Source organism: Acanthopagrus latus, chromosome 14, assembly GCF_904848185.1.
Source record: "Acanthopagrus latus isolate v.2019 chromosome 14, fAcaLat1.1, whole genome shotgun sequence".
Lineage (NCBI taxonomy): Eukaryota > Metazoa > Chordata > Actinopteri > Spariformes > Sparidae > Acanthopagrus > Acanthopagrus latus.
In genome coordinates, this window is record NC_051052.1 from 1,066,425 (window position 1) to 1,093,588 (window position 27,164).

A 27,164-nucleotide genomic window follows, 5' to 3' on the forward strand; every position below is an offset into this window, starting at 1 on the left:
ATAAATAAATCCAACTTCATTCATAAGTCAGTGTCATGGTTCATTTTGGCTGGTAAAGGTATTTGGTCATTTATGTAGGTTTTATAGTATGAGTGAAACCTCGGTTTGGAACTGCAGACTGTCTACCAGGAAATATTACAGCATGCTTTATGGATTCCTGAGAGGATTTTCTATGAGAAGCACTCAGAAAACTAGCTCAATGCTAACACATAATGGGGATTCCCCTTTAACACGCTAACATGGTTTATCTTCGCTACTGTAGTAAATATATTTACTAACCAAATGTTTCAGTTCACATACTGAACGTAAAATGATATGTGTGCTCATATTTACAGGCATTATTTTTATCTTATATTTATATCTACAGTATTTCATATGTTCTTGAGACAAACTTGTGTGCTGACTTCACATGATGGAGTCAGTCTGCTGCTGTAGCTCCAACAATGAGCCTCTGCAGCGAGCTTTAAGTGGCTTTAAAATACAGCCAGCACTATTGTGTGCCAGGAGAGGGCAGCACACATACATGTTGGTGATATTGATTATATTTATTCTTATGACACAAGGCAGGAAAAGCTAAGTGGAGCAGTTGAACCCTGATTCATATGCAGCACAGCAAAATGCTAGTGAAATAAAACTGACTGAGACAGACTGACTGACATGTGATCTGCATTGTCACTGCAAATGTGACTTGTGATATATGGTCTATACAACAGAATGATTTCACTGGTTAGAACTGAAATGACTTTTTTGTTATCACAGAAAGATTCAAGCATGGAAAAAAGGTACCGTTGTGTACCGGTATAAAATTCCAGGTATCAGAACTGTATCGGGTCAAAAGTGAACAGTATCAAACACTGGCAGCAATGCATAATTTGTGACAACTGTGCAAAGTCTGCTAAAGTCTTGCTGTCAGTGGCTTATAATTCATCTAAACAGCATCCATAAATGATGTATTGACCTCAAAATAATCTCCAGTAGTTAGATCAGACACTGACAATCGGTTATTCCACAGAGCCTTTTGAATCAGGTGTAGGGATCACATGCTCATCACAACCTGGATCAAGATCATTTGATGATACCAGTGGAGCGTGGATGCTAAATAAGGCGGTTGCTATGAAGAGGCTAATTGAGTTCACAAAGGTTGCTGGAGACGTTAACGGTTCTGGCAGAACTATTTCAACTCCAACCTCCAAACCTGAAGATTTCTCAGTTTATAGTAAAGTATGTATGGTCTGGTGCAGCAGGGGGCTTAGTGGTGGTGGCACTGGAGGCATGCAATTATGGTGAAATTTGTTTATAGCTTAACAAGTCTAACGCTCTTTTACTCGAGAAAAAATAAATAGTAGTGAGCTTATGTTTCTCTCTGCATTGTGGCTAAAAGTGAGTCCTGGTTAATGAAGAGATTTCCAAAAACAGTAAAGTAGAATGTATGACCTTACAGGGCCCAGAACCAAATGCTGTATACAGGAAGTGATTAAAGAATCAGTGACCTGAATAAATGGTGCTGCACCTATACAATGAATACACTGGTATACTCATCAAGGATCATCCATCTGGCATCACTTATTTCAATTAGACATTGAAATGTGATGTGGGGGCTTCGTTTGAGGTCAGAGAAGGTCCTTACTGCAGGAAAAACATTGATCCATGCATATCACAACCATATCGGTCATAGAAAGGGACAGTAGCTGGCTGAGAGAGTGCAGTAGGCCTGTTTACAGCAGCACAGACTGCTGGACGTTAAAGAGGGAAATGGAAGGAGACTGTAGAAACTCCTTCAGCCAGCACTGTACTTCTGTCAGTCAGTCACTATCTTAATATGTACGTATAGCAGGCCCTGGGTCACATCAGACTGCACACTTCCATTTCTCTTCCTGGCATCTCAGCTTTGTTTCCGTCACTTATTGTATGTGGTAGCGTTCATGCACCAACATATTATGTTGAACCAGACGAATGACTCGAGCAGCAGACTGAGCCGTCAACATTTCCCAGAAGAGCTGATGAATGATGCATTTCAGAACCTCCAGCAGCAGACAGCTCCGCAATTTGCAGCGCAGAGACGCAGGCGGCTGTGATTGGCTGTGAGCTGCAGGAGCACAAGGTCACCTGGAGAAAATATAAAACAGGTCTGGCATGAGTAAAGGCGTTGGGTCCTGCTGAGTAGGCGAACATTCACACTTATACCTTCAGTGTTTGAACACACAGAGATGAGACTCGTGGCTCTGGTGGTGGTGTGCGGGCTGATTGTTGGTCAGGATGGAGGCAGCGTGGGAGCAGCTCTGCCAGGATTTGACTCTGCACAGAGGACACATGTGACAGGTGGGAAACTTTTGATATTACTTATGTCTACAGTTACCCAAGTACGTGAATGCAATTTTGAGTTGCTCGTTCTTCTCTTTTTAAGTTATTTTCTGTGTTAAGGGAGATATATTGTATAGGCCTACTTTTTACTTCTCCCCATTTATTTGATGGCTAGAGCTCCTTTGAAGATTACATCTTACATACAAAACAGAAAATTCACTTCATATGATAAACAATGGATGTGTATTCTAACACTAACACTTAGCCAGGATTTGAGAGAAATCCACACAGAAGTTATATATGCTTACATGAAAGTGCCCAACTACTGTTGTAACACAACTGTCTGATTTATGTTCTTCTCCACGAAACATAAATATTGCCAATGGTAACACATCAATATAATAATAATAATAATAATAATAATAATAATAATAATAATAATAATAATAATAATAATAATAATTAATAATAATAATAATAATAATAATAATAATAATGTAGCCCTGTGATAGACTGGCGACCTGTCCAGGGTGTCCCCTGCCTTCGCCCTAAGACAGCTGGGATAGGCTCCAGCCCCCCCGTGACCCTGCAGAGGATTAAGCGGCGTACATATAATGTACAGATAATGGATGGATGGATGGATAATAATAATGCACTTTATATAACAATCACATTTTGTTTAATAAGTGTTCATTACTTGTTTACTTTGAAATAACTGTTCACTTAGGTGTAGTGAACCCTACACTTACCATGTATCAATGATGGTTATTATAAAGTGTTGCCAATAAAAAGGAAGGCTATTCTTTCCTTGAAAAATGGATAACTGACTGCTCTTATTGATTTTACTCATTACCATGACAGCTATAACAATACACACCTCTCTCCTATAATGACATAACCTGCTGAGATGCACTGATTATTTCTTGTTGATTTTATATTAATGAAAGTCATCTTGGCCAAAAATATCCTCCATACAAAGGCTGAGAATGAACTGAAATAACTGAATTCTGAATGCATCCATCTTTATAGCAACAATCATGGTGACTATGACTCATCAGCCCATGTTTGTGGAGTCGTTTGCTGTCTGTTTGGGCTCTAGGCTGCTACTGGTGATGTTAAATCTCTGTTTACTGGATGAATGTGATGCTTTCCCAGTGGTGCTGCCAGCTGTGGGCTGATGTTTGCCTCTGGTTGCTGCTGTGCTCCTCAGGATCTGTCCTCTCAGCACTCAGGAGGAGCAGCGCAGGAGAGTTTTTGGCGGAGGATTCCAATCCCTGTTTCTCCCTGAGAGAGAATGAAGACCAGCGGCAGCTCCTGTGCAACGACCGCAGAAGTAAATTCAACTTCAACCCGTTCGGCCTGCGCTTTGGGAAACGCTACAATGGCTACATTTACAGGAGAGCAGTTAAAACAGCCAGGACAAATAAGTTTCCCACCCTTTCTCTCTTCTCTAGAGAACTGGATGAGCACTGATACTTCTGTGAATAAAACTTTTGTACCAACCTTCACTGTGAAATGATTTAAAATCTTTAACAGTTTACTCAATTTTCTCTTCATCCTTTCAGTATGAAACAAATCCAACAAACAGTCCAGTAGACTCACGATGAAGGAGAGGCTTCCTTCATTTCACAAGTAAAGCACTCTATGGTAACATTAAAAAAGGTCTATTTTCTGCAACCATAAGGTGGCACCACAGACAGCAGACAGAAATCCATCAACGGAATGACTGAAGATTATTTTAAATATACATATTTTCTTTATTAAAACAAAACTACAAATGAAATAAAAGTTGACTCACCTCTTAATGACTTACTAATATAGGCTCTGTAACACTCTGTGGTGTGGCTGAAGGCATTTATGTATCATGTTTGATTCTGTCAAAGACTTCGAAAACTGTGCTTTGTTAATGTGAAAATCACCCAGTAAGTGAATGAAATTTCAAATAAAAGACAGAGTAAATGTGACATTTAAACTCAGTCATGGCATATTACAAATATTGTGTTATTGATAATAAATCATTGCTTATGAGTCTCAGTGCCACATCAGGAAATGTATTCTTCTGTCAATTAAACTGAAATATTTCAAATCAGATGTGTTTCAGCAGTAGCAGATCATTTTCCTTTAGCTAAACTTCTGTGCTCACATGTTTGGACCTTTACAGATTTAATTACACTAATTTTTGAGCAGGGATCTAATTACCAACATTATTCTAACTCTGATATATTTGCATGTAGTAATTGCATTAGATACATAAATCAAATTGCTGTATTTCACTGTGAACAGTTAAGTAAATAATCAGTTAACGAGGTGAAGATTCTCATCAAACCTCTCAGTAACAGAGATTATCACCCTTGTATTGCAGTGTTCTTTTACATGTGTTTAGCTACATATCACAACTACCAGATGTTTCTAGCAAGACTGTAATTTACAACACCTGTCCACGACCCTTTGAGTCAGTCAGACCTGTAGTGCTCTCTCTCCCCTCCTGCAGCAGCAGTCATCAACATGTGATTCATCTCTTAACAGGTGTCAGCATGAACATGAAAAGTGGGAATTTTGAGTAATTCTAATGAAATAAAACACTGTCACAGACACACACACACACACACACACACACACACACTATCCTTCATGACGTTCAAATTTATTAAGTTACACATTGCTGTATCCAACACAGTTTACAACACAGGGTCAGATGGTCACAACTGTTGTTTGGATAAACAATTTGAGCTGGACGTTTCCACTCTTCCCTGCTGCTCCTTCTCCCTTTGCCTTAACACTGAGATGAAGAAAAATCCACCCCCAAACTCACAATGTCACAGTGTGACAGCCGGCTGTCTGCCAGGCAGACTGTAGAGTACCACATTTTGATGAAGGCAGGAGGGAAACAGTGTCCTGGAGGATTGTTCAGGGCTTGCTCTGCAGGGGAACTACAGCTGGACTCAGAACAGTGAGTGGTGGAGGATAGTCAAATTTTGGTTCTCTGAGGGTTGTGTTTGATCCAAACAGCTTAAACACAAGAATCCATAAAGAGTACACTAACACAAGTCAGCTTACATCTCCTAACACAAACACAGGTACACAGCAACTTCAGCCTATGAGCTGTCGGGAAGCAGATGTGCTTATTTTCTAAAGGAGCATACCAGTGTTTTTTACACTTGAAGGTGTCGGCTGATTGACAGGAAGTAGATGGTGACATGATGCAGCACTGATATGAAAACAAAGCAGTGTGACATACATGTAAAACTGGCAGTTTTTAGAAAAAACACTGGTATTGTCCTTCAAAATAAGAGCCATACAGATTAAAAGAGAGGGGGGGCGTTAGAAAAGGAGTGTGTGCGTGTCGACAAGCATCTCTGCATCATGGCTGTGTGTCACGTGTACAGGTGTGTTCAGATGTCCTTCAGGTCCTTCTGGATGCCCCACAGAGTGTCGGCGCTCTTCCTGAGCTGGGACACCTCGGCGTCCGTCAGGGTCATGTTGACTACGCTGCTCACACCCGTGTTGTTCAGCACGCAGGGCAGAGACAGGAAGACCTCCTCACCAATACCATACATGTCCTGCACAAATACAAACAGACATACACAGGCTTCAGTGAGGAAGCTCTACAAAATATCCAAACAAAAATCAGAACAAAAACACAGTTTGTAAGCATTTAAAGGCTGCTAGGTGCAGGCTGAGGTGAAAGCAAGCCAATGCAGAAATATGTATCCTTTGAGAGGCCATACTGAGCTGATTCACAGATGCCTCAACTCCTGATGGACAGATAGCCGAGCTTGACTTGTTATTAAGAGAATTACTGATTGCCGCTTACTGTTCACCACTGTGTGAACAGACATTAAATGTTTAAGACATTCAAAATGTTGTCCATCAGCCAGCACTCCTTTGCAGGGTGTTCATCTGTCGTGCACTGTGGGTTGCCAGATACTGTCACTGTGACAACACGTTGGGATGGCAAACATTCACACCTCCACCAAGAAGGTTTGGTTTGCACCGTTTCTGTTGGCTGGTTTGTGGGCAGGATTACATAAAAACTACCCAAGAGATTTCCATGAAACTTGGATGGAGGATGAGTCTCAGCACAGAAGAGATCAAACTAACTTTGAGTGTAGATCTGAATAAAGGGACAGATCCAGGTATTTGGTTTCTGGTGTATTTAGGAGGCTGGTATCTTTGAGTGAAGTACAAGTTAATGCAGATCCAAAGAAAAATCTGAATCTAGCTGATGAAATATGTTTGATGTTAGATTAGGCTTGATTCAATAAGAGGGGACTGATGGAGATGTGTGCTCTATGGAATGCCATTGTAGCTGAATCGCCTTGGGTCGGACAAATAAGTCGATAACAAAGAGACGAAATGATGAGGAGAACATATGAAGGTGATCGTTTTGAAAGAAAGAAAGGAATAAAGGAATAAAGAAAGAAAGAAAGAAAGAAAGAAAGAAAGAAAGTGTGTGCGTGTGTGTGTGTGTGCGTGTGTGTGCGTGTGTGCGTGCGGGTGTGCATGTGTGGGTGGGTGTGTGTGTGGGTGGGTGTGTGCGTGTGTGTGGGTGGGTGTGTGCATGTGTGTGTGCGTGTGTGTACATGCGTGTGTGGGTGGGTGTGTGCGTGTGTGTGGGTGGGTGTGTGCATGTGTGTGTGCGTGTGTGTACGTGCGTGTGTGGGGGTGTGCATGTGTGTGTGCGTGTGGGTGTGGGGGTGGGGGTGTGCATGTGTGTGTGCGTGCGTGTGTGGGGGTGGGGGTGTGCGTGTGCGTGTGCGTGCGTGTGTGGGGGTGGGTGTGTGCATGTGTGTGTGCGTGCGTGTGTGGGTGTGTGCATGTGTGTGTGCGTGCGTGTGTGGGGGTGGGTGTGTGCATGTGCGTGCGTGTGTGGGGGTGGGTGTGTGCGTGTGCGTGCGTGTGTGGGGGTGGGTGTGTGCATGTGTGTGTGCGTGCGTGTGTGGGGGTGGGTGTGTGCATATGCGTGTGCGTGCGTGTGTGGGGGTGGGTGTGTGCATGTGTGTGTGCGTGTGTGTACCTTGACCATGGTGGACACAGGGTGGACACGGCTCATGTTCTTGACGATGCTCTCGGTCAGGTCTGCCACACTCAGGCCGATGGCCCAGTTGGTGTAGCCCTTCAGCTTGATCACCTCGTAGGCACTGAGACACAAGCAGCACTCTGTTACTGTACACTGACATGCCATTCATCATAATTACTAACAGTCACATTTTCAATGACTACTTCACAGTCTGTATCTTCAAGTCATGTTAGAATATTCATCATAACTACATCTGAAAGCAATACAAACGTCATTACACAGGTGGTAAACAAATGGACAACAAATGATGCCATGGAGTCCAAAGCTTAACATAACTGAGTCACTAATGCACATTAGCCTGCGCTCATGAAGCTTGCATTAACAGTACCAGGGTTGGAGGTTATATTCCCACTGAGACCACTTGAACTAAAAACTGTAATCACTCACGGCTCAGATTACAGACGCACACTCAGACGCTGTTAAATAACGACTCGGAGAATTAATGTTCACATACATGAAAGCAGTTACCACCACATAAAATGTTCTTGTCTCTATTGCAGTGTGTGCTCTGGGAGATACAACTACAGGCTTCCAGCCCCAAGTCTCCAGTCCTGTGTCTCCTGGATCTATGCCAACAAAAACAGCCAGATCACTCTGGATAAACTGACCTACATAGAAAGGATCTGTACTTGTACGTGTCTCCTCCTCTGCTGTAAGAGGGGTGTTGGCTAACACTATCTGACGAAAGAGTTTTAGCTGCAAGAAAGAAGAATTCAACTGTTGGAGGCTTTAAAAACAGAGTTTTTGACTGAGCGCGAAGACTGTCTAATATAGTCTGAAGCTTCAGAAAGGAAAGTTATTTCCAAAGTAAAGAACACTCCTTACCATTCTTAACTTTTCAGCATTTTAGGCAGGACAGGAGACATTTCAGGTATCAGTATTTGAACAACCCTTGTTTAAATTATAATAATGAGTGCTCTAGAAGTTACTCATTGATCTTAGAGTATGGATGGTAAACCTTGGAACACCATGCACCTTTTTAGAAAAAACACTGAAGAAACCCTCCATGATAGATTGTACTGAGTCACAGATAGAGGTGGAACTGGCTAGAGGAAATCATGTCCGACTTTGGCTCTTTCCAGATACATCAGTCCAGTATACTGGATGTTTAACAGGATGATCAGCACTTACTCAAAATAAATGAGACTTAAATATGCCACACATTAAAGATTAAGAGGATATATTTCAGTTTTTTCTGAAACTTAGTCCTTCCTCTGCACGTACTTCTTGCCTCTCTCTCTCAGTCAGTCACACAGACCACAGTACCTGTCCACGACCGCCTTGTGTGTGGCCTTCCACTGTTCTTTATCAGCATCAGTGCCGATCTCAGGATTCAGCTTCTGCAGGTTGACCCCTGCTACGTTAGCACCGCTCCACACCGGCACTGAAATAAAAACACACAAACACAGTTTGATTTTAAAGTAACATCACTTTTAACATCACCACCCTGATGATGCTGGACGGACAACCTATCTGACAAATACTCCTTTCATTGTTAACTGAGTCTGATCCCTACCAGTACCCACCACTGGTGTCTCCGTGCTCTCCCAGCACCCAGCCGTTGAAGGAGGTTGCGTGGATGCCGAGGCGTTCGGCCATCAGGTAGCGGAAGCGGGCTGAGTCCAGGTTGGTGCCGCTGCCAATGACACGGTGCTTGGGCAGACCGCTCAGCTTCCAGGTTACGTAGGTCAGCACATCCACTGTGGAGGTGCGTCACAACCAGGGGTCATTGACATGCAACATACATGCAAACTAACCCAGACGGTCATGTGTGTTAGTGTATTCACCAGGGTTGGAGACCACAATGAGAGTGCAGTTGGGGCTGTACTTGATGATCTGGGGAATGATGGACTTGAAGACGTTGACGTTCCTCTGCACCAGGTTGAGGCGGCTCTCTCCTTCCTGCTGGCGAACACCGGCCGTCACCACGACCAGACGAGAGTTGGCTGTCACTGCGTAGTCTGGAGGAGGAGGACAGAGTGTGAAACACGCCTCTCTCATTGTCACGTACAGTGCAGCTTTATGTAAGCTGAAGGTCCTGACCTTTGTCAGCGACAATCTTGGAGGTCTTGAGGAAGAGGCTGCCGTGCTGCAGGTCCATCATCTCTCCCTTCAGACGATCCTCCATCACATCCACCAGAGCCAGTTCATCACACAGGTCCTATTCACATTTACAGTATGTACCCAGTTTATCTGGAGGGCTCTCAGTTTCTTATCTTAATGTTAAGAAAATGCTAATGATGCATTTCTAAACATCATGCTTACATTCTCTACATCTAGTGTTATAATACATCATGCACACAAATATTAAATACACTCTCAGTTTGACCAAAGCATTCCTGAGCTTCGACAGTTTGTTACTCACGTCTAATAAAACTTGCAAAAATGTATGAAGAAATAATAACACCATATACTTATATGTGTATAAAAGATCATTAGAAAAAAATATGTATCTTTAAAGATAAAAAATCCTTGTTGTGCTCCACGCTATATATGAACATACAGCATATGAATATCAAATGTTGGTTATGTGTCATCTTATACAGGTGTACATTTTGATTAAACATTGCTTTTGTACACACAGTACATAAAAACTACATGTGATCATATGTAGCCAAAACCTTAATGTAGTTTTGTAAACTTAAATCATCATGGTATAGATGCATTTATAATACATGTTGTTGAAGATACTTTCTAGTACTGTATATATAATACTATATATCTGGCATTAATAAACATGTATGACATACTATCTATGACCTGAATGATCGTTTATTATTAAACTATATATATATATATATATATATATATATATATATATATATATATAGATATATATATATATATATATATATATATATAGACACACACACACACACACACACACACACACACACACACACACACATTCTTGTATCTGTTTCTCTGTGGTAAGAAAGTTTATGCTCTGTCTGTGTCTTACCCGCAGCAGGATGCTGACGGCGCAGGCCATGCCCACCTGACCCACCCCGACCACCGTCACCTTGTTCCTGGGAGGCTCAGCAGGGCTGCTGGCCAGAGGGCTGATGAGCTTCTGCAGCACTGAGGACATGATTGCAGCTGCAGGGAGACACAGAGAGGACATGTCCTGGTGAGCAGGTCCCACAGCACAGCCGCTCACACAGGAAGACTACACTAGACCTGAATGATGACACCAGTCACTAGCACATGCACAAATAGCCGATCTTGTCACAGTGGATCTTGATCTCTTATGTAGGTCACACAGAGGCATCAGTATTGAGAATGTTTTATCATCAATTAAAAACTCCTTGTGGTATGTTCAATACATTTTCTGTCAGTCAACTTAAAAAACTGCTGATGAACAGTAGAAAACCAAAAAAAAAGCAAATAGCTCTGCATAACACACATAATTCTCTTCATCAGAGAATTAGTCAAGTGCCAATGATGACAAAATAGTCCCCAACCAACAACACAACACAACACAACACAGCCATCCTGGTGAATAATAGAAACGCAAGCAGTCAGAGTTAAACCCCAGGACTATCCGTCACCAACACTTACAGGAGGATGAGCAGATGGGCACCAAGAAGCGAGACATCGTGACAGCGTCCGAGTGCAGGAATCCACCCAAAAACAAAAGACGTCTGACTGAAGCTCAGTGTCCATTTAAATACTGAAGTCTAATCAGGTTTGTGCAGGTTATCATGTCCATTATCACACCCATCCCTGCAGCAGAGTCTGTGCCGGATCTGTGACATTCTGTGTAGTTATCATTGCTTATGGTATCATCCTCTGACACAAGTCGGCTGGTTCAGAGCCTGACACTTATCACAAGATACACTGTTCTTTGGGATGATGCATGTGGCCAGACTTCCAGTATCAAAGCATTTTTAAAGTTAACAAATGGAACAAATCTATCCTTCTGCAGCCATGAAAACATAACGGACCAGGCCTCAGATGGTAAACAGATCGAGATATGACGCCTAACAACCACTGTCTCCTAAAATCCAGTAGGAAACACTGCATTAATCTCATAAAGACATAGTATGACTAAATCCTTCTGTTGAATACTGGAGGATTTGAGTGGCCTCTCCTCCAGCTCTGGTCACATGATGCATTTGAATCATCACAGGGGAAAATGCCTCATCCTGCTCAGTCGTCTCCTGGATCCACACACGTTACAGATATCATAATTTGTATCAGATACTCTGTCAATGTAACTTGTAAACTGTGATTTTGTAGTTCTTTTCTTGACATCTACTGCATGTCTGTTCGTCCTGGCAGAGCATCCTCCTCTGTGGCTCTTCCTCAGGTTTCTTCCATCATCTTTTTTACGCCCTGTAAAAAGGTTTTTTTTCTGTCAACATGGCAAGTTCTTCCCCTCTCTGATCGAGGGTGTAAGGACAGAGGGTGTCGCTCACTGTACGGATGGTAAAGCCAGCAATGTGATTGTGACTGTGGGCTGCTCAGCAGGGGCTCGGCTCCTCTTGCTTTCTGAAATGTTGTTTGTGACTGACATTACAGAACATCCACACCTGAAAACAGAGAGATGATCAATGCACTATTTAATCCCAGAAGTGTAAGAGTCATCTCTGAACTCTGTTCCTGTTGGTTGACCCCGACTCCCTCCACTCAACATTCTGTACAAACTTAGTTCTGTTTTGACGAAGAGCCAAGTTGCATCAGACGTTACGTACTGTATAATCAAAATGTATAGACTTTTCTCTCTTCTGTTGCAGATCATGTATTGTTTTCCATCATAACTGTATAAAAAGCGATGACATGTTTTGCTCTCTGGTCCACAATACTCAGGTGAAGCAGTTCACACTTGCTACTGCCGTTGGTCTTCTTCTTCTGTGTTTTTCTTGGTGGTTTGAATCAACTTTCGAGATTTCAGATTCAGATGTATTGAATGTTGCACTTATTAAGTCAATGAAAGCAATGTGGCCTCATATCATCAACTGTTTCTGTGGGCTAAAATTTCACCGATAGAGATGAACAGCCGATGACACAAACTCCCCAGGATTGGACTGGTAATATATCAGGCTGATATGTCAAGAAACAAGATGTCAAGGAGCTGAAACTGAAGAATCTGCCCACTACAGTAAGAACTTTATCTTTATCTTGTTTTCCTCCTTACAATGGAACCTTGTGCTTGGGTCATCAGATCATTTGCCTCAACCCAACTGGAAGAACCACATTCACCTTCGACTTTTCATCTGTCACTGGCTTCACACTGCCTTGACTGTGGAGACTAACAATGATGCAAAATGATCCCGGTCAGCTCAAACAATCCAGAACAAGCTAGCATGGAATAATGGCAATGTATGTGCTGACTGAACACTCGCTGATGGACTGGATGAAACGTTTGGATGGTTTCATACATCCAAGATAATAACAGTCCAGCAGCTCATCCAATCATGAACAATGATAATCAACCAAAGATTATATTGACGAATACAGAACATCTTGTCCCTTGTTTATCTTGTTTATATGTTTGTAATTTCATTACAAAGTACCCTAAGAAATCCTGGAAGAAAACTTTGCATTTCTACAAATCACAGCAGCTTTCCACATAAAAACATCACTTTAATGGAATCATCAATCTCCACAAACAAGTCTTGAGGCCTGCAGCTTGTCGTCTCCTCTCAGACTCTGGTTCTGGCTGAGGTTTCTGCCTGTTAAAAGGCAGTTTTTTCTCGCCACTGTTGCCAACTGCTTGCTCATGGGGGACATGTTGGTTCTCTGTAAATACATGAATGAAACAGTATGGTCGAGACTTGTGTTAGACTTTTGTTGTGAATTGGCGCTATACAAATAAAATGGATTTGACATCCCCCCAATCAAGCTTCGTCAAATACCCATTCTAAACGTCACCATCAACATGTGTAGTTCTTCAGTGCTACAATGCATGAGAGACAAAAAGTTACACTAACTATCAATTTACCAACTAGCTAACTGCACAACACAGCAGCCTCAGCCGGAGCTGTTACAGTCCTTTATGAGAACAGCAGTTTTGTGTAGTTGTAATTCAGAGAAAGGACGCAATAACGTTGCGTATCTTTACCTTCACCTTATGCTCTTCAAATGTTTTCAAATGCTAAAACTGCAAAAAAAACAAAAAAAAAACAACCCAAAATAAATATTAATGCAATTATAGTAAATGTAGTGTGGAGCCTATGGATGAGCTGTGTGTTTGACCATGTCCTGGACTAGTGCTGGGCAGTATGACCAAAATGTATATCACAGTATTTTTTAAGGGTTTCATGGTGTATGACAGTATTTTTTTTCCATGCATAATCAGGCCTTTTCTACTGGTCGTGAGAGGAATTATTAGCCCCTTTTAGATAGGAAAGCCGGCATGTTCGCTGCAAGGTAAAGGCTGCACTCTGCCGCCCTGTCTATCTAAAAAGGAGGTTTAATATTCCTAATTTCCAAAAAAGCTGCCCAAAAAGTTGGGCGTGAACAGTGATGTACAACATAAGCATCAGAACAAATGTGCCAACACTTGATAGATTTACTTAATTACAGACCCGTGGCCCATATTGTCGTCTCCTCAGTCAAACACACGCCGATTTTGAACGTCCGCTAAAAGAAGCCTGCAGCAAAGCGCCTCGCGTTAGCTGCCTCAAGCAACAGACAGCTAACAGGAAGCAGGTCGCATTTGTCTCAGAATCAGAGCTTTACATTGCACCCCATTGGAGTTTGAAACAGGGTTCCCAGCGGGGGGCTTTTAATTTGAAAGTAGCGAGCATTAGCAGCTTGCTGCTACAACAACAAGCTGACAGCTACAGAGACTGAGGAGACGCTAGCATCCTCCGGATCTCAGCAGCTTTCCAGTTGTTCATCTTGACATCAGCAGGTGAAGTGATGAACTGCCGTGTCTATCCTAACCATCTTCACCGTAACGTAACACCAGAGCACTACTGTTTACCCTCACCACGCCTCACAGACGCACCATGCCTGTTTAGAAGCCAACATTGAAAAGGGTCCGGTCTGAGTGTCGCGCAGTGCAGCGTAGAGTTCCAAACGTTGTGTAATCAAATTCACAGCTATGGCGGGATATTAAAAATTCATATCATAACAAAAATATACACTGGTATTCAGTTTGAACCGGTATACTGCCCAGCACTACACTGGACGGAAGACTGGACTGAGCTCCTGGTGGCCGTACCAATGGTATAAAAAGTTCATTATATAAATATTATAAACTAATTTGCCCTACAGATTGAATTTGACTCTACTGTGCTCACCAGTATCGCATGACTAAAAAACTAAACAAAAAGACAAACGCTTTTCAGTGGGAGCCGGTCTGGGCCACACTCAGCAAATAGTCTTCTGCAGGTTGTGTCAGGAGACAGTGTTCCTGTTCTATTTGAATTTACTGCTCTGATTTGGTTTTATGGGACAAGATTTTATTGTATTCAAGGCCACAACAAGCAACAAGGCCAAATCCTGCAATACTGTAACTGAAGAAGTTACTTTGAGCAGATTTAGAATGTTGAGACCTTCATTTTTTTGAGTGGGGACATAAACCTCCTTAGTGATACAGTTGAGAGTACAGAAACAGCTGCCTGCAGTGGCCATGCCAGTGTTTTACTGCCTCAGAAGCATTTATAGAGACATCTTAGGGAAATGAAATACACAGTTATGAATACCTTTACTGTCTGTGTTTCAGATAATACCCTGATATAAAGTGTAGGTCACACGGCCCAGCCTTATCTTGAGCCATTTGCAACAATAAAATGAAGAAAGTAGACTTAAACCACACACACAGTCACACTACATCCACTTCTCCCTCCATACGAGGGCCACACTGATATACCCACCATGAAAACACCGGTCCATTCTCTGTTCACTAACACACACCTCCATCTGATGGCTCGATTCTCTCCTTTTTCATTTTCATTCCTATTTTACAGTGGTAAATGCCACTGACTGCATACTTAGGACGACACATTATATCTGGCTGAGAAAACATCAATAAAGTCATTACAAAATGTAAATGAACACCGAACAGCTACATACACACACATGCATGCAGCCAGTTTATTACTACTTCTGCCTTTGTGCTTGTCAAGACAAAGATTTGGTCAAAGTGTCGCGAGCTGGTTTCGTCCTTCAGAGGTAAACTTCCTGCCACACACACACACACACACACACACACACACACACACACACACACACACACACACACAGCACTGATCAGGTGGTTTTCTGTCAACAAGTTTCAATATCAGCTGGGCGATAGCTCTTCATCACAGCGGTCACACTGACCTCCACTTATTAAGAGACAGAGGCGACCAATGAGTGCAGCACGAGACAAAAACAAGTGATGAGCCAGCTGTACATTCATATCATGCATGAAGTGAAACACAGCACTGTTCAGCAAACACACAGCAGCAGCAGCAACAGGCCCACTGAAATCATATCAAGGTCAGGTTCACTTTCAAATGGGTCGACAAGCCGAGGCAGCCGGGACCAAGTGAACCAGTGACAGCAGGGCTGTCTGACTTGTATGTTACTAATCTGTCACTGTAGCTGTTACATAATGCATCGTTACTCAGCTGACTGTAGGTACAGAGCTATACTATGAGACAGGAAATGGCATCAGGCCACCCAGTGATCACCACAGAGACTCCTGAGGGTCCCAGGCCTCAGCTATCAGCATGCAGACAGAACAAAGCCTGCTGTCCTGTCATAACCAACCTGCTGGGACCGGCTGTCCCCAAGTTCACATATCAGTCCATATCAAGGTCAAACTGGCACTGGTACTCAAACCGGGGCAGGGGGAGGTGGCTCCTGTCCAGACGGTCTCCCTCATGGCTCTATAAAAGGTCCAGGACAGTCCAGGAGACAATAGGACTGCTCAACAACACAATGCCACATTTCTCACCATCATATGGCTCATGTGACTGAATCCATGTGTCAGCGCAGCCCAGCCTGTTCAGCCTGATTCTGACCGGGTTCAGTGAGGTGACCAGCAGCGTTTGTCCCTGTGTCCTCTGATTCTAGTACAAAGGAGGTTACATAAGAGCTGGGCCTGGGTGGGCCTGAGCCCTGCCGAGCATCACCGCTCAGCAGCTCACTGCACTCCACTGTAAGGACAAGAAATACTAAATATAACAATACAGTCAGAGCAGGCTTGTGTCGCTACACAGGACCGGACCGTGTAGGGGAAGAGTTCAAGTTCACTGCGAGTTCACGGTGTTTCCTGCCTGCGGCTCGGCGGACACCATGTCCCTGACGCACTGCACACACACACACACACACACACACACACACACACTACACACTGCACATACACACTACACACGGCCCATACACAGTGTCCAACAATAACCCGACAGGCTCTGTCAGAGAGCAGAACCATCAGAACCCTCTGCACTGGGGGCCACAGTCCGCACATGGTCCGGTCTGTGGACCGCAGCGCGCGTTTCAACTCTCAGCATCCATTTCAGCTCAGGCGGTTAGCACGCGCCACACACACACACACACACACACACACACACACACACACACACACACACACACACACACACACACACACACAGTACCTACATTTTTTTTCGCGGATGCTTCTAAATGTTGATACTCGCGGTCCGGTCCGGAGGAGACGGTGCGGCGGCTGGCGGAGAGATGGAGCGCAGGGAGAGTGGAGCTGAACGGTTAGCAGTGAGGAGGAGGAGGAAGAGGAGGAGGAGGAGGAGGAGGAGGGGGGAGCCTCGGTTCACGTGTGAGGAGGGGTACAAAGTAGAATGCCCAGCTGTCGTGTGGAGCCTTCTGTACGTGTCTGCTGAGGAGGAGGAGCTGCAGATTACACGGCTGTGCACCGTGTGTGTGTGTGTGTGTGTGTGTGTGTGTGTGTGTGTGTGTGTGTGTGTGTGTGTGTGTGTGTGAACATGGAGGATGGAGTACTGGCTCAGACACTGTGTCCCGCTCAGACTCACACCTGCCGCTGCACGTTGTGCTTCATGTGTGGATCACAACACAGTTCTCACCTCTCTGCTGTCTGTCCCTCTGCATCACACACAGAGAGGACAGGTCCAACATCCTGTCCCCGGCCCGCAGCGGGACCGCAGCTGGACCCGCACTGTAAAACCACACCGCAGTGCTTTACCTTAGTTAGCAGGTGATGAAGCCTCATAAGTCGACACTGGTATGTGTGAATGATACTATAAAGTGCTGATAACAGCACCATAAACATCTTTATTGTTCTAAGACATTAATGAGCACTTTAAAGACACTTGTTAACAGTTAATACACACATACGATTGTTCATAAAATTGCTTTATTAACCATAGTAGATTTACTTTATTATGTATTTATTAGTAGTTGTGGATGGAACAAGTTGTGCACAGTGTACCAGCTCATAAACAGCCAATTATAAGAAACTGGAAGGGCTTTATGAACGTTCTTAAACAGTCTATAAACTTTCTGTTAACAAGTGCCATTAAATGTCTTATTATCTAACAGTAAATGTGCTTTAAATGATTGATACTTACACAGTATACTTACCAGGACTTCTCAGAGCCTCAATACCAGTTAACTCACATTTATCAAGAGGACCTTGTTAGAAATGAAGCTGTGAGAATATGATAACTTCCTACTGATGATGAGCAGTAATAGCCACGTACATTTAATCCAGAACTGTATTAGCTACAGTTTAAAGGACTATTTTGCTTGAGTATTTCCACTGTTTCTATAATTTAGTGCATTACAGAGAAAAATGTTTTACTTCTTGTTCATCACCATTTATCTCTCAGCTAGTCACTCTTCTATATATTTACTATATTACTGGTTATGAAGTTTCTTGTCATACTAAAGTAAAGGTTCTGGATATTTCTTCCATTAACGATGATCAGACACTATATAAGACACAACTCAAGGTTCAGTTCTCTAGTCGCTCACAAGTTCTTTGTAGTCAGACGGTTTTACAGAGGCCGTCTCCCTCACTGTTAACTCCACAGGTGTGTTCACTCCTTATCTGAGTAGACCCGGACGCAGGTGGACTTTCACCTGTGAAATACATCCGTTTTCCTTCAGGGAGAGTGTCAATGTCAAATATTTATCTTAATTCAGTGGCGCACTTTGTCCAGCCTGCTGGAACACATGGTTGAGCCTGTTAGTACTATGCGACCCACATTATGTTATATGATCAAGTCATCTGCTGGGGGGTCAGTGCTGTGCATGGGAAGAAAACTATCACAGAACAATGATTAACTGTGGATGTATGTGCGCTCCATGTGCCTGCTGTACATGTTCAGTCTAAATGCTCACCGCTCACTCATTCCAGGGAGACATTCCTCTCTGTGACTGCGACCTTGCATGTCTGCACATAACATCCCGCTCATCAGCCACTTTTTTTATCACAGGTTTTACTGACTTTGTCACAGTCAGGTAGCCTGCATAAACTGTTGCATAACAAATGATCCATCAGTCACTTATCACTAAGGTTGGTCTCAAGTGATTTATGTGTTCAACGGTCACTGGGTCACAGAGAGAAAGAGGAAGTCTGTGAACAAAGGCACAGTGTTCAGGTCCCTCGTCCTCCTTCCTGCCTCACACTAACTGTGCATGACTTTCTTTAATGATCTGGTACATTCACCTTCATTCATTCACAAATCATCCCTTTGTGCAAAGCAATGATTTTAGATATCGATCAGATATTTTATGTACATTATAATAATACATAATGATAATAAATATGATAATATATAATATAATAAATGTTACTTTCACACATTAGTGGGATATTTTTACGTTTGTATGGTGTCACATACATGAGAACATGCTGTTCTCTGCATCCCCCTGCTGATGCTGCACATGTGACACATGATGGTGATGAGGATGATGATGGTGGTGGTGATACAGGCTGGGAGCCAATAGGATGCCGCAGTCGTGCCTCTCTCTTCATCCAATGGAATGCCGATCCCTTGAAGGTGCCCACTCAGCTGCATCAAAGGCCATTGTGTGTGTGTGTGTGTGTGTGTGTGTTTCTGTGAGGGGCCATTCCATGTGAAGAGTGAGAGGGGTGATGGAGGGATTAGATTGGCCAGTGGAAGAGGGCGGGGCTAAAGGGCTGTTACATAAGACAAAGGCCCCCTATGCTGCAGCCTCTCTCTCTCTCTCTCTCTCTGTTTATCTGTCTGCCTCCCTCTGTCTCTTTATCTCTGACCTGCCTTCATCCTCAACGGTCTCACATATTTCTCACAGTATTCTGCATAAACAGTCTTCATGTTTGTGATGTCAGTGATGGCTGCAAGGTTAGAGTTAAAAGAGAAGAACTTACACTTTTTTTTTTTTTTTGCACAGTCCCCTCAGTCATTTAAAGGGGCAGTCTGTAGGCTTAAAACCTAAACAACATTATCTACAGAAATCCAGTTCCCTCGTCTCAAATTCAGTGAGTGTGTTTTCAGTTAAAGGTGTGAAATATGGTGTGTGGTCACCACAGGCTGAACATATTTACACATGTTGTTCTCCAACATAAAACACATCATTAATGTCCCACAGTTTAATCATGAATCTCTTCATGTGCTGACAACAGTTAGCGGTTGCTAACAAGTGTCTGAATGAGGCTACAGAGGTTGTCGGGGACATTAAACGTCCTCACAGCGAACACAGAGACTCATCTACTCACTAGTCCGTCTTTACAGGCCACTTTAGTTCCACACTGTTCTAACTCTGACTTTACAACTTGTACAGTGATCAGTTTGTAGAAAACCTGGATAGTAATTGTGCAGTAAGACTCTTAGTGGTGGAGACGTTTCAGTCATGTGACCGTGATGTCGTCTGTTTGTAGCCTAACATTAGCTTCTTACTGCTACACAGTTAATGTAGCTTCACACATCACAGAGTGTTGTTCATCTGATCATTTATACTTTTTTCAATTTATGCTTCCATCTGCAATAATCCAATCTAATCCAATCGAAAAGTCCCTTAGGCTTTTTGGCAAGGGAACCAAGATGATGGCACCCTCAGGTACACATCATTACTGGGGCAACTACAGCTCACAGTCTGCTGCTGGCTGTTTGTTTTAAATAACCACAAGAATACAAACACAAAAAAACATAGTCACTGAGCAAACAGTTGGGAAATAGCACACCGGATAGCTAATTATTGGCTAATTTGAAGTAAACCTTATTGTGACCCACTGAGATCATTCCCTCCCCCTGGTTGTACATCGGACTACAAGGTCACCTAGAAGGGTGTGGACACAGGAGGATGGCCAGGAACAGGAATCCAGCTAAGGGTGATGATCCCACTGAACAGTCAGAGGTGGAGTGGGCGGGTCTGGTGAGAAGATGAGTGGGATCCATAATAATGCCTAAAAGAGATACTGCATGCTAACCAGCAGTAGCGTAACATCATGGTGATAGGCCCCGGTGCAAATATTTTTTTTGTGCACCCCACCGCTGCCCTAAACACAAGTGGACACTCATGCGCACTGATCGCACAGCTACATGAGAGAGCTGCTATTGCAGGTGTGGACTGGCCATTGGGAGTACTGGGATTTTTCAATAATGGGCCGATGGATGGTTGTTTTATTTATTTATTTGTGTATTTATTGATTCTGCTGCACCTTGCCTTGGTAACTACTGTATGATAACTCTCCTGACCCGGGGAGAGAGACATGCATCGGTTCGGCCCACAGTGCTCAGTGACACAACAGAGAGGTGACGAGACGCGACTCATCATGACTGACAGGTATCAAGGCCACTCAGCGTTACCTTACCGACCCGCCTCCAGCTATTTCATTCACAAAAGCAGGGCATGTGGTGATTCTGGAGAGGTGTTTTTTGTTGTTTTTTTCCTCCATCATGGGCCCCTGACGGCGTCTGGGCCCCCGGTGCAGCTGCAACGGTTGCACCACCGATGCTTACGCCACTGCTAACCAGCTAACTCCAGCCAACCCTGTAAGTGAGAGGCGTCTTCTCATCCCCGGAGCCACCGTCCTGGTCAGAGCTGCTGTAAATCACCTCTGCACTGTATCCCCTGTCTTCAAACTGACTGCTGACCCCTGTCCAGCTGAGCCCCATTGACCATGGTGTCTCCTCCTGTCATACAAGGTTGTGATCCAGGCAGACTCCCATTGGCTTATAAGGCCACTTATTTCCACAGCTGGCTAACTCCAGCTAACCAAGACAAAAGACAGACAAGCCAAAGACAGCTACAGCAGAGGGTACAGTGAGCAGCAAGTAGCAGTTATGCTGCCCTTTTTTTTTACAAATTAAAACTTTTCATGAAGAAAAGACAAAAGCAGAAGAGGGGTGCATATGTTATGTCATATGTTCTCTCAGAGCTGGACGGCAGAGGTGACAGCGCCTCCTCAGATCTCGGATGATTAGCTGGGCTGCTGTAACAGTCACTGTTTATGGCTGCAGACGTTAACTTCAGGTGAAAATGATTAGTAATCATTGTGAGGCAGAAGTCACTCTCAGTGTGGGTCTTGTCCAGTTCATGCATGCCAGCAAGTTCATAAGATCTGACATGGAGTCAGTTTTTATCACTCTCAGGTGATCTCTGCCTCCCTGTGATAAACCTGTAAGGATCCATCAGGGGGATGGATTATCTTAGCAAAGAAGAGGCGTTCACTAACACACATGTAAAAACTCTGTGCTCAGTCTGCCTTATGTTTAGGGTTTATATTTCTGCTGAATGAAGCTGTGATGAAGCAGCTTCGATCATTTCAGAGACGCGATCATCCTGTTAAAGGTAAACTCAATTATCAAGACAAGTTTGTAAATGTCCTGTCTTCCTATCTGACAACCTTGGACTTTGTCACTCATCTGCAGTCTGAGGGGTAAAGATCGAGGGCCAACCAAAAAACAAACCCAAAAACATTTTAGGAAAACTTTAACTCTAGCTGTATACTATATAAAAGTATGCACAGAGCATCAAGGATTTCTGTAATGGCCAGAGACATAAAAACACATCAACGTAACTGATGGGAAGGAGTGCAATCAGCTCATGTACAGCTGCAAGGTCACTGTGTGCAGTGTGTGTCGTCTCCTGCAGATATTACATTGTTTACAGTGTTCTGTCTTGACCTTGAAACAGAGATTGGGGCTCCCTCTCCCTCTCTGTCTTTACTCTGAATACACCAGAGAACATGGATGTATATTATCAGCAAATGAGTGACTAGAAAAGACTGTTCATACACATCGTCTATATTAAGACTGCATATTCTGATTAAACAAGAACCTTTTAGACAGCTAGAATACATGGTTTTATTTATAAACTTTAGATAGATATAAATGGATGTGAAATTCCACCCTCTGGTCTACGTTCAGTTGAAAGACGTCATTATTCAGCTCACAATATCTTGAATTGTTTGCAGCCTGTCGCACCTAAATTAGTTTTCTCTTCCTGAAATATTAACGGCTATACCCGCCCTACTCTGCTTCTGATTGGCTGGTACTCACTGCCTTTCATTCAGTAGGTTAGATGAAGGCATGAGGACTGATGATTGGTTAGGGTTAATATATGGGTAAGAAAATCAGAGGCATTCATATATATCTATTGGACTAAGTAGTGAAGCGGCTGCTTTGACCACTGCCAGCAGGAACTCTGGGGCTGTCAGCCTGTCACCTCTAGTGATACAAACTGGTATTAGGAGACAGGACGGACCGGGGCTAGCAGGTTGGCATGCTGGGGACGTCCCTATGTGCCACATTTCCTTAGGGCTAGCCTAACCTTTACCCTTAACCCTTTAAGCCCCAAGCCAATTTTCTAGGGTTGGGGTGATTCACCAAGGTTGATGTTTAGTTGTTTATTTGAGTATTGTTGTGGGTCATATAATCATGTATTTACATGCTGTAGCCCAGCTTCAGCTGTTTAATTTGATATAAAATATGACTATATTCTTTCATAACTAGTGCAGTAGTAGGTATGTGGGAACATTAGGGCCTAAATTTGAGTGAAAAAAAAATTATTAGCAATGTGGGAACATTAGAGCTGTGGGGACATTGGGCCTAATTTTAAGAAAAATCTTAGAAATGTGGGAACATAGAGCTGACCCTGGCATATTGCTGACAACACGGTTGTTTCTTCACACTGGTGATTATGTAACATTCTGCCCATATCTTACAAATTGCCCCTTTAGAGTATTTACTGGGTAATATACTGCATTGGTATACATTGTTCTGTTTGCAGGACACATTATGTACTTTTACATGGAAGCTGAGATGACCTGTAACAGCTTTGACTCCTCTCACGCTTTTCTGACTTGTAGCTTTATGACCATCTCACCTGTGCAGTAAGGTCAGCAGCAGTGTGAGTGTACACAGTGTTCAGCTGGCTGTAACAATAGCTGAATCACACGCGGGGTCAGGGTTACATAATGAGGTGAGCTGCTGCATGTGTGCTGAGTTGTTGGGTACAACACACTGCAGTCAGTGCAGTTATGACTGTAAATATGGAGGTGAAACGGACCGTGCCGTGTTTACACTTTACTAACACTGTGCAAGGTCACGCTGAGGCCTCCAACCACCTGCAGCCCGTCCCAGGGAGAAGCAGCCACCAAGCAGAAGGCAGCGTGTGGAAAAACACATCAGCCGTGCTTTCGTAAGTCAGGGATGAAGTTTGGCAGGATGAGGGGCGAAGGGGGTCAGACAGAACAATTCCATTGCTAAATACCAAAGTGAGCTCACACAACTGGAGCTCAGGGTGTGAAGTTAGGACATATTACTGCCTGCAGCGATCGCTTCAGTGGAACACAAAATGTATATAATGTTTTGATGATATGATCATCAGAAATGAAAATGCTGCATTGAGTATCAGTGAGTGAATGAGTCTGTGCAGCGAAACCGCATCATCCATTTATTGGAAACACGACCAGAGGTATCTGCTGCTGTACCACCAGACTACAGAGCAGCTTCACTCCCCAGGAGTGACCAGGTACTTACATTTCATTCATTTCCTTCTCATGAGTGTTTCAGAGGTCAGGACAGAGAGGGATATTTTAAACTTTTGTTCCGTAATGAGGCCAGAATGGAACCCCGACACCGGAACTGTGATTTAGAGCTTCATAAATAAACTGCATTTTGACACATGCAGCTGTTCCTTCATAATTTCCTCCAAACCCTTCTGTGCCGGCTGAACAAGGACAAAAAGCACTTGTGAGTCCTGTTCAGGAGGTGGTCCAGCTTACTTTTCCAGTAAGCCCCCTCCCTGCTGGCCAGGCCTGCTGTGGAGTGGATTCCTCCCACTGCAAATTCCTGACAGTGAGCCAAGCCAGGCCCCCTGGTCCATGTGACCAGGAACACCAGCTGCTATTTCAGACTGACCTCCAAATCTCAGCACAGGGCTGGAGGACAATGGATGCATGAATGCATGGATGCACATGCGCTGACGCTCCCTCCTCTGCTGCAGCCTCAGTTCCCCTCCTCGCTGTGAGAGCCAGACAGCAACAGGGTCCTCGCAGACATGTCCACGTTTCTGTTTGCCTGAGGAAAAAGTCGCAAAATTCCTCATGAGCTTCTCAAGTTAAAATGCAAAGATCATCAGAAGTGTGAACCACAGTCGAAGTATCATAGAAATATTCTAAGTGAGGCTCCTCTTTGGATCTGGTCCCCTGGCCCTCCACTGTAAAAGACTCGAGGTCACTGTTTGTCTGTTGGACGGGTCACTTGATGAATTAGTTGTTCAATTTATATCACTATAGTCAGGCAGGAAAACTCAAGGGAGATAAAAAAAAAAAAAAAAGTCCCAACAGAGCCAAGCCAAGTCTTTTTCAGCAGATCCAGGGAAGCTTCCCCCCTTCTCCTCTGACATATCACACACTGAATACACACACAAACATGAACAAATAAAATAACAACAGGTCTTCACTTGCTACTGAACAGCCATTTATATTTTGGTGACATTTGGGGTTTACCATGTAATTGAAAAAGGCTAGCTCTACTAATAATGAACAACACCCGCAGCACTCATCTAACCCGCCACACCAACAGAAGTAGTATTTAAAGGGAAGCTCCGGCCTTTTTAACGTTAAAGTGTGCTGACAGGCTTTGGGGAGTACGAATGCACATGTGAAAAAAGTATGAAGCCTTTTGTGGCTCCAGAGGAAGCTGCATGTAATCTGAGAAACTGCCTCAAAGTTGCATTGTGGGTAATATAGGTACCAGGTTTTGAAAAGCAGTCCGCTGGTCTCAGTACACTCACACGATGGACTGATCAAAAACAACTGATGAGAATCGAGACGGCAGAGTCCGAGATATCACCTTTTTTATTCCGCACATTCTTCTTCCATTGTCCTACGTTTCCCTTATCTGAGATGTGCACAGCTCAGTTTGACATGCATCACATGTCATCAGCTGCACTGCCTTCAGGAAGGAAATAAGGCTCGATGACAGACCACATTAGTAGGTCACTGCTGTCACTGGGCCACGGAAACACAAATCACATACAGTAGAACATTTCCACATGTTTTCATGTCACTAAGCACAATACCAACTAACGCAGTCGCACTGTTGGCTTTTCTTGTGGACCTGTGTTACAGAGAGGCCTTGTGTTTGTTGTTCTCACATGGTGCATAGTTCTAAATAAAACTGTATTCAATCAGTTAATTACAAATTGAGATGTTGAAAACCTTGAGCTCAGTTAATGCTACTTTGCACAAGAGTACTAAAGCTTGCATGTATATTCTGCTGGGGCAAAGCACAGACTCTGAGGTGAGGCCAACAGCACATTTCTGGCCTGTGGCAGATGACCTAACGGGGAGTTCAGGGTTTATTCTGCTTCAGACTAATTTGTTGGTACAAACTGTGGTCTGAACATGTTTTAAGACTAAAGTGTGTCTATGACCTGTCCTCTGTCTGAGTCTGCAGAACTCTGGCACGTCCAGAGAATCATCACCAATTTTCCGTTTAGTGAGTTTTTCAGCTCTGCTCTCAGCAGCAGCAGCAGCAGTTTCCAGGGAAAACACATTCTGCTCAGCAGCAAACAGCAGATGAACGGTGTTAGAGAGGAGCTGGTGAACCAGCGGAGCATTTAGCAGGTAACAGACAGACCAAGAGCTAGAAGAAGAGAGCCCCCCATCAGCTGGACACGACCGCGACTGAATGATATTGTTACTGTGTAAACTGGCAGCTGTTTGCTAACACATGATTATATTCGATCTCCTGTCAGTCCATGTGTCTGGCCATGTGAACATTGTTAGGGGACACTTTTATTCAATTTGTAAAGTCTTTCAAATCACCTTTGTGTTAGAAAGTTGCCTTACTTTCAGTGACACCCGTTTATATTCCAAGATGATCAAAGCCACAGAACCAGCACACCAGTGGTGTGGAAACTGTCTGAATCTCAAGTGTCTCCACAGCAGCAGGAAGCATCGTGGGCTTCAACTCGCAACTTTACTGCGCACTATCATCTGGGACTGTGTGGAGTGTAGCACATGGAAGAATCTTACATTTAATTTCTTCATTTTTCTTCATGTTTATATTTCATTCAGTACAGCTATGTGGTATTTAATGTTTATCCATCTTTAGTTTGAATCCAGTGATGGAGAGAAAACATTACGGTACAAAGGTCCATCAGCTCCATCTGGATTGGATGGAAGACTTTAGATGTGACACCAAGATCCTGCTCTCTGTTACATCAGTTGGACTGAGGCTGCACACGTCTGAAACATTGGATTTAATCTGCTGTCTAAGATCTTGTGCACAGACTTATATCTAAGCCTTGAAGAAGAATTTTTTTTAAGTATTTTTTTGGCCTTTTCTGTCTTTATTTGATAGGACAGCTGAAGAGTGTGACAGGAAACAGGGTAAGAGACGGGGAG

At 43.5% G+C, this 27,164-nt stretch overlaps 2 protein-coding genes across 3 annotated transcripts; one reads left to right on the plus strand and one right to left on the minus strand.

The window, feature by feature from the left end:
• Positions 1-2,101: 2,101 nt before the first annotated feature.
• Positions 2,102-5,340, plus strand: kiss2 (kisspeptin 2). Its single transcript, XM_037121650.1, has 2 exons — positions 2,102-2,325; positions 3,503-5,340. The coding sequence occupies exons 1-2, from the start codon at positions 2,208-2,210 to the stop codon at positions 3,772-3,774; spliced, it is 390 nt and encodes a 129-aa protein (XP_036977545.1). The 5' UTR covers positions 2,102-2,207; the 3' UTR covers positions 3,775-5,340.
• Positions 4,925-17,123, minus strand: ldhba (lactate dehydrogenase Ba). Of its 2 annotated transcripts, XM_037121649.1 has the most exons (9): positions 16,943-17,123; positions 12,019-12,021; positions 10,344-10,480; positions 9,425-9,542; positions 9,169-9,342; positions 8,908-9,081; positions 8,648-8,765; positions 7,319-7,442; positions 4,925-5,861 (listed from the first exon to the last, which is right to left on the minus strand). In XM_037121649.1, exons 3-9 carry the CDS (start codon positions 10,470-10,472, stop codon positions 5,694-5,696), a joined length of 1,005 nt encoding a protein of 334 aa, XP_036977544.1. In that variant the 5' UTR covers positions 10,473-10,480; positions 12,019-12,021; positions 16,943-17,123; the 3' UTR covers positions 4,925-5,693. The 2 variants fall into 2 exon arrangements, with proteins under 2 accessions (XP_036977544.1, XP_036977543.1); XM_037121648.1 differs by lacking the exon at positions 12,019-12,021 and having other exon boundaries at positions 4,927-5,861; positions 16,943-17,121.
• Between the last annotated feature and the right edge of the window lie 10,041 nt (positions 17,124-27,164).

Coding starts and splice junctions, on each gene's coding strand:
- kiss2 (XM_037121650.1), top strand. CDS start 2,208: ATGAGACTCGTGGCTCTGGTGGTGGTGTGCGGGCTGATTGTTGGTCAG. Junction 2,326..3,502: donor GACACATGTGACAGGTGGGA/AACTTTTGATAT, acceptor GGTTGCTGCTGT/GCTCCTCAGGATCTGTCCTC.
- ldhba (XM_037121649.1), bottom strand. CDS start 10,472: ATGTCCTCAGTGCTGCAGAAGCTCATCAGCCCTCTGGCCAGCAGCCCT. Junction 7,443..8,647: donor CACAAGGCGGTCGTGGACAG/GTACTGTGGTCT, acceptor CTTGTGTCTCAG/TGCCTACGAGGTGATCAAGC. Junction 5,862..7,318: donor CTGTGTCCACCATGGTCAAG/GTACACACACGC, acceptor GTATTTGTGCAG/GACATGTATGGTATTGGTGA.